Source organism: Coturnix japonica, chromosome 2, assembly GCF_001577835.2.
Source record: "Coturnix japonica isolate 7356 chromosome 2, Coturnix japonica 2.1, whole genome shotgun sequence".
Taxonomy (NCBI): domain Eukaryota; kingdom Metazoa; phylum Chordata; class Aves; order Galliformes; family Phasianidae; genus Coturnix; species Coturnix japonica.
This window is the reverse complement of record NC_029517.1, coordinates 5,888,859-5,901,194: the sequence shown is the minus strand read 5'-3', so window position 1 is coordinate 5,901,194 and position 12,336 is coordinate 5,888,859. Positions and strand designations below refer to the sequence as shown.

Below are 12,336 nucleotides of genomic sequence, written 5' to 3'. Positions count from 1 at the left end.
ACACGGCAGTTGTATTTGTCTGGCATAAACTAGTACTTTCTTTTCCTTGCCTGTGATTTGTTCTGCAGGCAGATATTTTGCTAAAGATGTGATGTTTTAGAATGTCAGCTTAGCAGTTAACACAGTCAACTCTGTGATTTGTGCTTTCATGTGGGTTGGTTTTGATATCTGTGGGCTTGTAATTGTACTGTTTCAAGCCTAATTTCGTGCTAGACTTTGAAACACAGAAGAATTATGGTAATAAATATTTTCTGTATTCTGAGAATTAGGCAGTTGCAGTGTGTAACTTCTTGTTTTGGTGTACGTTCAGATTTGGATGTTACTAGATGCTTGAGCTAGCAATCAAACATGCCAGCGCTGTTATTAAGGCATGTAGGTTTATTATGAAAGATGAGCATCCCTGAGCTCAGCTGGTGCTTTACATTATGTATGCCTTCCCGTGAGCCACTGACCTGCTTTTTCCTAAGTTTTCTTCAAACCTTATAGCACTCTGCTCTAGTCTTCAAATACTGTTGCCTTGGTGAAAAAGTGCAAAAGCTTGTTACGGTGCTTTGGGGACTCTAATGAATCCAAGAAAGCAAAGAGACTGATTAACTGAATCTGAAAGGTCTGGGTGATGTTTTATAAGCAGGCTGATGGACACTGTTCCCTCATGACTAAGGAACGGGAGGGTTATTGGGTAGTTCTGTATGAGAAGTCATTTCTTTACAGACATGACTATGGCCTGTAGTAATAATCACACTTCTTCATGACTTCTTGAAGGCTGTTGGTGATATTTGTGTAGCACTGAAATAAGGAGATGAGAGGAAAGTATTGGGCTATTTAATGCCTTATCATCCCTGTGGGAATATTTGTATGATGTCATGTACGTTTTCAATAGTACATAATATTTCATTGTAATTCACATTCCTGATTACAGTGTCTACAGTTCTACATTATAGCATAGAGAGTGATATGTTTTTTTAGTTACAACCTCTAACTGGTCTGCCTTTATTACTCAGTTAAGCCTCTAGGCCTTTTTTACTGAATACAGAGCTAAAGTCAGTTAAAGGTAGAAGAGCATTTTTCATCTGTGATAAGAAAAATCTGAGTCATCGGGGGAATTTAGGGTATGTTTTGCTGAATGTTTTAACTTGGAAAGATCTGAGAATGCCACTGGAAGACACTGTCCCAGCCACTATTTGGTCTTCCTGGGCTCCATCAGGGGAGGGCTGCAAAGCAGGGACAGGGAGGCGATTGTCCTTCTCTATTCTGTCCTTGTGATGCTCCATCTGGAGTACTACGTCCAGGTCTGGGGCCCCCAATACAAGAATAACAGAGAGCTGTTGGAGAGGGTCCAGGGGGGAGTCATGAAGATGAGGTGTTCAAGGCCAGGTTGGATGGGGCCCTGGGCAGCCTGGTCTAGTGTTAGATATGAAGGTTGGTGGCCCTACATGCTGCAGGAGGGCTACAGCTTGATGAGACTTGAGGTCCCTTCCAACCCAAGCCATTCTATGATTCCTCAGTATTCACTCCTTCCCACCAGCCTTAGTCCTTGTAGAGAAACAGATTTGTCTGAAAAAATATGCAAGAAAAAATAGACTTTGAGTGATGGTTGTTTGTTTTTCAGCGATGTGCATATTGTAAGCACCTTGGAGCCACTATCAAATGCTGTGAAGAGAAATGTACCCAGATGTACCATTACCCCTGTGCTGCTGGAGCAGGCACATTTCAGGATTTCAGTAACTTGTCCCTCCTTTGTCCAGACCATATTGATCAGGCTCCCGAAAGATGTAAGTACACTTCATTCAAATGCCACAATTAGCCTCAGCAGAAGATTTAGTAATTCCATCTTTTAGCAATAGTACCTTTCCTTAACTGACATCCTACTTCAAAAGAGTAGGGTATCCTGTAAGATGCCTGAATTTGCTTGAGTAAGCTTAATTTCAGCTTGTGATTTTATTAATAGCCTCTGCTGGCAGTTAACATTGCATCAAAGTGTTAGTGACATGCAGGACTGAGACTGTAATATGTTTGAGACTTGTTGAGTTTCTGTAAATAAATTTAGTCTATTTTATTTGTAAAAGCTTTCCTACATGTTTGTTGCAAAAATATATTCTTACTGTGCATTTGAGTTATGTCTTAGAAATAGGAGTGTAGTTTTGAAGATTCCAGGCAGTCTGATATTTCCTGAAACAGGCTGTTAGGATGTATTGTGTGGTGATGTTAAAAGAATGATTTGTATTACCATTGTTGTACATCCTAAAAGCTTGTTTGCAAACCAGCTTATGCTGTGCTTCATAGGTTTTCATGGGATTAAAGAATCTCCGCTGCTGACAGGGCACTTGGCTCTGCTGATCACAGGTGTATTGGACCATATTCTTGCTGCTTTTTCTGTGCTCTTTCTAAGGGAAGATTTGTTTGGTGTTGTTCCATTCCAACTCTGAAATACAATTCATTCAAATGTTTTTGAAGTTTTCTTTTTGCCTTTTAATCTTATTTATTCAAACAGAAGAGGGGAAGGGAATGTAAGTGAAGTTTTGTCTCTCATTCTTAACCCAGACCTCTTCACCCTCTGCTGCTCACACTGCCTTCAGGTGCAAGTTTCCCTCCTGGTTGTATATGAGACCAGCAGAGGGAGTATTGGGAGCACAGGAGGGAGACTCGTGGTCTTCCAGGCATAGCCTCCGTGACCTGAAGTGCTCCAACAGGACACGACACACGTTCAGTCATTCCACAAGATAGCTCTGGTGGACTACCTCTGATTTTAGCAGCTGAACTGAAGATGAGCGTGCTTGATGCAGCTGTAATTGCCAGCAGTGGAACTGCTATACTCCTATTTGACAGGTGTCAATGAGATATATTTGTGGAGGCCACATGCTTACAGGAAGGACAAGGCATGCCTACATGCCATAGGTCAAATGAGAGCATGAGTATTGCAAGCATCTCAGATAAACAGTAGTTTTAGATCTGCTGGGAGTTTTATTTTGTAGTCATTCCACCTACGAATTGGTCCTCAAGCCCTGTTTTACGTAAGGGGAAATAGAATAAGCCTATTTCTTTTGTTAAGACTTACTAAGGCTTAAAATGAATGTACTTTTGTTCTGAGAAGTTTAGTTGAATATATTGGAAGAACAAATGAAAGGAATAGTTAAGTAAATTAATTAAATTTGCATTTTATATGAATGATCAAATTTTTGTAAGCATAAGAACTACCAAAGGTTTTCTTGGCTTCATTGGGGTCATAGAATTGTTAATAATTTTAAATTAAATTATAATTGGGAAAAATGATTTGTTTGTAGCAAAAGAAGAAGCAAATTGTGCAGTGTGTGACAGCCCTGGAGACCTCTTAGATCAACTTTTTTGTACGACCTGTGGCCAGCACTACCATGGGATGTGCCTAGACATACAAGTTACACCTTTAAAACGAGCAGGTTGGCAGTGTCCTGATTGCAAGGTGTGCCAGAACTGCAAGTAAGTAAGACTTGAAGGGTGTGAGGGGAGGAAGTTCTCAGTTCTATGTGCTTTGATCCTAAAACATCTATTTTATTACCAATTCTTTATTTTTTCTTCCAAAAATGTAATTATTTGCTCTGATAGATCTATCACGATATATGTATTTTAACTAGTCAAATCCTTGTGTTGGGGTCTGTCTTCTAAAGAAGACTGAGCTGCATTTCCTACACGTCATACTCCCAGTTTTCATCATTGTGGCAGGTTTTTGAGAGCTACCAAAACATGTGATTTCATCATCTTTTATATAGAAGGATTTTTTATCCAATGTACCAAATGAAACATTTGTTTAACGTAGTGCCCTTAACAATTTGGGAACCTTCGAAAAGGTCACTCCATTACTACCTCAAAGACCTGGTCAGGCAGTGCTTTGTTAACAAGTAGAACACTATTTGCCTGCATTCAGATTCCCTTACTTTAAAGATTTTTCCTTAATCACACACAGCTTGACAGCAAATACCAGCAGTGAAAGTATGATTATGCATGTTCCAAAATGTATCTCTAAAATTGTTGTACCAGTATTTACTGGCAAACTCTCTACTGAAAAAGTAGAAGAAAATCCATGTGAATTGACATAGAAGCTTTGCTAGTCAGGGATGGGTTTTTTGGGGAAAATGTATTTAGATTGATTGTAGGAACAAATAGAAATGCATAGTGGGTTTGTATTTTTTTTTTTCAGAAATAGTGTTTAGATTTTGAACTGATTTTAGTACAGAAAAGCCAATAAATCTTCCTACATGTGTATAAATGGAAATGGACTCATTGCTAGCAGTCTATTTGCACAGGCTCAGTGCTTTCTGCAGTAAGCGTAGTATACTTAATTCATGCTTTCATAGAGCCATTTGTAAGTGATGTTCATGTACTATCGTGCTTCCAGCTATCTACCTTCCTGCTTAGACATTTTATCAAGCAGATCTTTTCTTATTGCTTGTCTCTGTAGTTTATTTAAAATACCACTATTTCTGTTATTAGACATTCTGGCGAAGACAACAAGATGCTGGTGTGCGATACATGTGACAAAGGGTACCACACTTTCTGTCTGCAACCAGTTATGGACTCTGTACCAACAAATGGTTGGAAATGTAAAGTAAGTTGAAAGGTTTCAGATTAATTCATTGTCTTTGCAGGGAATTGGATTTTGTTATGCACATTATACTAGATGTATTGCAGATGGCTGTTACCATGTAACATACCTTGCAGTTTCTGAAGGAATCCCAGTTATGTAGCTCCAGAGGGAAAGGGGAAAGAGAAGGATCCAGGAGGAGTGAATAACCTCTGATTAATGACAGCTGCTCTCATGATATAAAATAAACTATGTGTAAACTGAAAACTGTTCAAACTATTGTATGTAATTTATCCTTGGAAACTGGTTATATTCGACCACTCCTTGCTTGTGGGACAAGCAATTCTGTACTTCAGAGTTCCTTTGGGTTTGGGGAGGGCAGGGTGAAATTGTATAGTCAGTGACTTTGTGAGTAAGTACAAATAATAACAATAATTTCGAAGTAACAAGGTAAATCCCCGTACACGAGATGAATGTAATTTCATAGTCAATTGGTGGTAGTTATAGGAAGACAGAGATAAGAAATATCCCTCTCAGATAAGGCAGTAATGCAAGGAAACTCTTCTTGCAGTTGCAGGAGTGTCCACAATTTGTTATTAGATCACAGTTCATTTATTAGTGTTATTAAAGATAGAAACTGTATTGAATTCAGAAGAGGAAAATGCCAGTTAATACACAGTGTGAAACATCGTAATGAACTAAATTCTTGTGATCTTCAGAACTGTAGAGTATGTGCCGAGTGTGGAACACGAACAAGTTGTCAGTGGCACCATAATTGTTTGGTATGTGACAGTTGTTACCAACAACAAGACAACTTATCATGTCCTTTCTGTGACAAACTGTGCCTCCAAGACTTCCAGAAAGATATGTTACACTGTCACATGTGCAAAAGGTAAGAGTCCTATATTTTTCATTAAACTGTACTAAAATGCCTAAAGCTTGTAGTGAGCTGGATGACACTGATGTATTTTTGTGAAAGGTGCAGGCTTTGTGTGATGCACAATGCAGCTGTATCTTAGGTAACATCTTGATATTCCCACCCTAATTGCAACAGATAAATTAGTCTTATTTCGGTCTTAGCAAGTAAGACATAATTGGCTGTTAACAAGAAAGGAGAGATAATAGAATGTGCAGAGAAACTTACACTGCTTTTTACAGACAAGGAGGATCATCATCCTAACTTTTATAAGCACAGTGTTTTACTTTTTGCATGTCTGTTCATTGCATAAGGCTTTGCAAACACAGTTAGTAGTCACAGTCACTTGTGAAATTTTTCTAGTATTTGTGCTCTGTTACATTTTGTGTGTTTTTCTACAGCAGCAATGATTTTTATTATTTTAATAGTAAGCTGTTGAGAAACCTTAAGAATGTGGACCATTACACATTCAGTGCACTGTTCCTTTCTGTGCAGCGTTGTCATACTGCCTTATGTGTTGTGGTGTCTTAGCAGCTTTAACAGCAGTGTAGGTCTTCATGTTTGTGCTTGTTCAAATGATACGACAGTCTGATAAATCATTTTTATTTCTACCGAATTCTTCCTCGTATTGGTTCAAATTTTTTATTTCTCCAGAGAAATGGAAAGCAGTGCTGGAATATTTTATGTTATTATTACAAAAATAACAATCTAAATTGATCTCTCCAGGTGGATTCACATAGAATGTGACAGATCTCCAGGTATTGAGTTGGAGTCTCAGCTGAAAGACTACATCTGTACTCTTTGTAAACAAGGAGAAGGGGATCAGACTCAGTCTTGTGATGTAATGGATACTTCTGAACTCATTCCTGAACCTGACAGCGTAGCAGGTAATCAAATGCAATCTTACATTTACAAAATACCAACATTAAAAGCGTTAGCGGATGTTTCACTAAGGCTTCTGTGAACCAGGCACTCAGATTCTGTAGACTTCATCCTTTCCTTTACTAAGCAATGGGTTCTCAAGTAATCTGTTGTCTCTTCACAGCGTGCTTTCTGGCTCTTTGGCTTCAGGATCCTATATTTGATATACAAGCAAACAAGCACCTTATTATGGTTGTTTCCAGCTGTTACAACTTGGAGCTGTAAACTTCTTCAGCTTTTTTTTTCATGTTATACAGTTCATAAGTGGCCTAATTTGACAAGTCTTTCAGGACGCTCCTATATACCAGGCATAAGCCAGATTCTGGTAGTTGTTCATGGTGATATGCAGTTTATCTGTGTCACTCCTGCTGTCAACTGCACTCAGCTGTCTTGTACAGTATTTGCTTCAGTATGTCCAGGTAGGAAGCAGTAGTGGGAACTGGATTGTGTTGAAGGGCTGGGTGCATTTAACTGCACAGCTTTTAATCAGGGTCCTTTTTCAGAACATTATGTAATTAGTGATTGCCTTCTGAGAGCTTCTTGTCTACATAGACGAGGCAAACAGAAGGTGAGAAAGATGAAAATTATAAAGTACTTTTTGAAAGTACTCAGTGACAGTGAGGAAGCATAGAGAGAATTTGAATCACTTGATCCTGAGTGGTGGTGAGTTATCCACAAAACCTGTGTAATGAAATCTTAACTGAAAGCCCTCCTTTATTTCATACCATGTGCTCTGCTGGATAGCACCTAGTCACGCAAGCTGAATTTCCTAAGAGAAGTGCAATTGCAGTTTAATTTGGAAGCAAGGTAATATGTCACAGATGAACTGCATTGCCACATGCATTTCTGATGCGTAAAGATCAACACTTGTGCACTGATCTTCTGTTAAATCAGTATCTCCATTGCAGAATTATCTGTTTTTGAAAGCCCAGTAATTTTTCAATGCAAAGGTAAAGTGTTAGACTACAGATGAGCTGTGGCTTTTTGTGCATTCAGACTGAAGTTTTGCATAAGCAGGTCGTTACCCTTGATGTTATCCAGTTTGTGTAAGTGTACACCTCTGGTGACCAGTGAAGAAATGATGAAAGAGATGATTCCAGGCAGGGGCTGTGGGTACAAGCCTGTGTCGCAGCTTCAAACTCTGATCAGTTTTGTTCTGAAAGGTTACTAGAAGCTGTTGGACTCTCAGATGGTATTTAGATGATTTAGGAGGAAGCCTGCATTGTATCTAAACTCTCAGTTTTCTATTGCAGATGCTTTAGAGTAATTTAAAGGTTTGGTTAAAAGGCTGGAGTTTTAAGTAATACTTCTTTTATGGCTTTTAGGTCTACAGGAACAATGTCAAGCATATTTTTCTACCCCTAGAAGAAGACTAGGATTGATATCTCAAGTAGTAGGAGTAATCCTGCAGCGATTATAGCAGTGCAGTCATCTCTTAGTTTATGCCCAGGAGAGCACTTTTGTACTTTGAAATTGGGTTTTGGAGCCAGTCTAAATGATCATTTCCTTCAGGTTAAAATATCACTTTAGAGCTAGCAGAGTCTCCAAACAGTTCTTAGGTGCTAAAAGTAGCATCACCTAGTAGTTCCTGGCTTCCTGAACAGAAAGCTGTATTCATTTACCCCTTTCATGCTAATGTCCATGAAAGATCAGTTCCTCTTCAGTTAGCGCTTACTATATTTTTGTTTCTCCTGCTCTTGCTTTGTCTAGTGCATTTTAATGCATTTCCTTCACTGAAAAAGCTTTTATGTGAGAAAAAAGTACGTGCTTCCTGTTTGTGCCCTCTAACAATACTGCCAAATGAGGCAGCACTCACCAGTGCCTTTTCCCATGCAGTTTCATATTTTAATATGGAGAACTCGCAGAATAGATGTGCTTATTCTGAAGTGGTGGAATCTACTATTGTGTAGTCGGAGTTCAGCAAATGATTTGGAAAGCAGTGTTCTGTGTGCTGATAGTGGATGGAACATCGTGTCTCTGTCATGAGCCATGATAGTATTTGCAAAAAAAAAAAGTGTGAAGCCTTCATCCCATAAGGTCTGTTGAATATTGGGAAGTGGAATTTGATAAAAAGACCTTTTGTATTGCTCAGGTAATGTGACCTTCTGTGACAATACCTGAATTATATTTTCAGTATTAGGAGTATGTAGCTGTTTTACAGCCCTTTTTCACTGTCTGAAATGCATTAAACAGTTTCAGTGTTAATGAGAAGGCGGCTTCATCTTCTAGGAGTACTGCATATCCTCCCTATCTTTCTCATTGAGTTGATGTGCCCTAGCTCCAATCATATGGTTAAATATCATTCTGTTTAGACAGAAGGCCATGCAGTGACAGAAACTAATGATGCCAAAGTAATGGAATAAACAGCATATTGATTTTGACTATTTTCTTTCACTCTTAAGCTTGTACAAATGAAATGGAAATGGAAAGTGGTGGAGAGGATGTGGCATTTCAAGAACAACTCGTCATTGGTAATGGCCCTGGTCAAGAATCAGCTGTTGGATCTGTCACAGATGGTAAGAAAGATAAAGCATATCCAGACAGGGCGTGCTGCAGTAGGTGATCACTTATATTCTGGGAAGAAATGGATCTTACACTCACTCAGTGAGCATCAGCCGTAAGAGGGAGTACAAATGGAATGGGTTCTGGGTCAAGTCATCCAAATGTGTTAGTGATTGATTGCAGTGGTAAAGAACATTCAAGTGTGTCTCCAGCCTAGCTTAGTGTTTAAAGAGAATTGCTCTAAGGGAAATGAAGAAACATGCAGAGCCAAAGGAAAGAATTATCTCCCAGGTTAGCTGTGGCCACCACTTTATGTATCGTAGCTTGTAGTAGATACAGAGGCCACAGCTGAAAACTTCATCATGGAGGACGCGTTGATAATGAAATGTAGAGGCTGAGGAGTTTGTGTAGCAGTGTGAATCTGGGAGTGTGAGGGCAGAGGAAAGTAACATATTGTATGAAAACTTCATCAAAAGAAGATATTAGAAGCCAAATTCAGAGCAAGCAACGTGGTTCTCTGTGGAATGGATACAAGACTCCTCCATGCAACTCCTTCATGAAGGAAGTTGTGAATGAAAGAAGTTTGGTTGCAGAGAAAGCTAGAGAAATACTTCTGAAAGAAATATTCAGGACATTTCCATGTAAACTGGTTTTATTTCAGGTGATTTCCTGAAGTCTGGAAAAGCACTAGGAGGGAAATGGGAAATGTATTTATTTATATATGTCCTGTTTCTCTTATCAGCTGTTTGCTTTTTGGAAGAGTTGAGAGAGATGATTAAAGTACATAAATTTATACCATATTTATATATATTTAATAAGCAGAAATTAAAAAGGAGGGGCCACTTTTAGCTGACTACTTGGAAATGTTTGTTCAGATTGCTCAGAAATTAATCTAGGGTCTACTGGATGCTCTTTTTATTTTAAAGCAATGATCCTTGTTGCTTACTCTAACTTTTATTCATCTGTCAACTTGTTACAGCAGTGGGAGCTTTCCTGGTATTTGCATTTGGAAATATATTCTGTATGTTGTTAGTGGCTGAGGAGCTGCCTCTGGTACCTTAATGTAATCTTGTTTTGCCTCAGCACCTTTTTGTAGGAAACATGTAAAGGGGAAAGCTTGAGCTTATTCCTGAGAACGGTGTATTTGTGAATTACTCTGCTATGATTTACAGGGGACAAAAAGAAATTGTACTATTCCATGTTTTTGGTGTATTTTCTCGCTGTTCAAACAAAGATACAATGAAAGATATTTATAGAATATGTTTTAAGGTACATGTAAAATTCACTTAAATTGATACTGCTGGCTGTATGCGATGTGTACCAGCTATGCTCGTTGACCAGTACGCTATGTATGGTGTTCATCATCATACTGAACATTTAATATACTTGTACTTAGTTACAGGCATATCACCAGAAGAAAAGACCACAGAACTGGAAACAGAAGTCTCTAATGAAGTTAATTCTACCCAAGTGGAAATGGCTCCTGAGAAGACACCAGCATCTGGTGACAGTCATACTGAGAAAATGATGGAAGTGGTGGAAGGTGTTCAAGCAGTAGCACAGCAAGAGTTAGGCAAACAAGTGGAAGAGACACAGCCTCTGCAAGGTAGTGCTGAGGTATCAGAAGCAGCCACGGTAGACTCTCGGTCTCTGTCTTCAGTACCTGAGGCCATAACTGTGATGCCAGAAACAGAAGGGGCTGAAAGCAAAGGAGGTGTTTGTATCCACGCAGAGCAACAACTGGAAATAATAAAAGTGCAGAAAGAGGTAGAAAAAGGAGAAACCCTTGAAAAGTCAGAAACAGCAGCTCTTCTAGAAGTAGAACCTGCTTCTGTAAGCGAAGGTGTTCCAAGCAGTTCACCAGTTGTGGACAAACCCTTAAAATCACCAGCTGAGACTTACCCCTCACTTCCCCCATCAGTTAATATAAGCAAGGCAACTGTGTCTTCCTCACTGGACTTGCATTCTGCACGAGAAGTACAGCATGTTCAGCCGCCAGCACTGCCTTCCACTGCTGGAAGTGCTCTCCCAACAACTTACATATCAGTCACTCCAAAAATTGGCATGGGGAAACCAGCCATCACCAAAAGGAAGTTTTCTCCTGGGAGACCCAGATCGAGACAGGTAAGCGTTGCAGAACGTTTCATTATATACTTATGAAGCGCATATTAGTTAGAATTGCAGTATAATGCTCAGAATACAGTATGCATTTATACTCCTGAGTGAGTGTTCAGTTAATTTCTTCAGGAAAACGATATCATGTTAGTTAATTAAAAGTCTGTAGTTTGAATTACAGTTTCTTTTGGATTACGCTTAGAGAAAAATAAAATATTTCTTATATCTTTAACACATATGCAACAAATGCCGATACACGCAATATGTCTTCTAAGTCCTTACTCTTTTTTGTATATTCATATATTTTGCCTAATACTTTTAAAGTGTGTTAACGTCTTAAACTGCATAGAAAAATCTGCAACATCTGCTTTCATCATGCTTCCATTTTTTTCCATGGTCAGTATTTTAATGGTGTTGCAAATAATACAGTGGATTCCTTCTATGAGCCAATACTGTCTGATGTAGGTTTGATTAGGATTAAATCTGATCATTGAAAAGAATGCTCAGGTCTGTAGTTTTCTGCTACATCCTGTTCTCTCTTCTAGTCATGTGGTTGTGGTAGAAATGGTTAATCAAAAAGGATGTCAGTGTGATGAATTGGTGTTTCCTTTCTATTCTTCAGTTTAGTTTTTGGAACTTTTAGGCTGATCATTTAATATTTTTTCTTAACTTTGCACATTTCTTTGTGCTTTCACATAATAGCAAGGGGTTCTAAAATATAGTCAAATTGGTTCTTCCTTGTTCTGAAAATACTAAAATATAATAAAGGCAGGAAACTGTAAGACATTCAAGTTGGGAGGTTTCTGAGTATCTCTGAGTCATTTATTTACTTATTGCTCTCTATGTAAGCATGGCAGATCTTGGAGAAATACAGGTGAGCAAACAGGTGACTGAGGGGGACCTTATCGATATCTAAAGGATGAGAGTCAGGTGGGTATAGACAGACCCCTTTCATGGTGCCCAGTGACGCAACAAGGGACAATGGAAATCCCATCTAAACATCAGGAAAACTTCTTTACTGTAAGAGTGATAGAGCACTGGAACAGGCCCATTTAGGAAAGCATGAAGGTCAATCCGCAGCTGTAAATGGCTGTATTAGACTAGACATGCATCTTGAAAAAACGAAAACAGAACAGCTTTAACAGTAGTAGCAGTTTGTATGTTCTGTGTGGAAGATAGTTATAGCCATGAACATCTCAGTATATGGTGTGAGTAACGCAGATAGAAGTGAGCTGAGCTACTGCTTAGGAACGAGGAGTAATGCAAAGTCCAAGCTGTGGTGCTAACTTAATATAGTTTGTTCACCAGTTTGGAGATAATATTTTAA

At 38.8% G+C, this 12,336-nt stretch overlaps 1 protein-coding gene across 11 annotated transcripts in view; it reads left to right on the top strand.

Moving 5' to 3' along the window:
• Positions 1–12,336, top strand: part of KMT2C (lysine methyltransferase 2C) — a 165,214-nt gene that overhangs the window by 81,671 nt on the left and 71,207 nt on the right. For all 11 annotated transcript variants that reach the window (XM_015852848.2, XM_015852855.2, XM_015852858.2 and 8 more), the window contains 7 exons: positions 1,610–1,772; positions 3,282–3,453; positions 4,465–4,579; positions 5,275–5,447; positions 6,198–6,358; positions 8,795–8,908; positions 10,291–11,018. In XM_015852848.2, the coding sequence (XP_015708334.1) occupies positions 1,610–1,772; positions 3,282–3,453; positions 4,465–4,579; positions 5,275–5,447; positions 6,198–6,358; positions 8,795–8,908; positions 10,291–11,018 (1,626 nt within the window). The remainder of the gene's footprint in view (positions 1–1,609; positions 1,773–3,281; positions 3,454–4,464; positions 4,580–5,274; positions 5,448–6,197; positions 6,359–8,794; positions 8,909–10,290; positions 11,019–12,336) is intronic.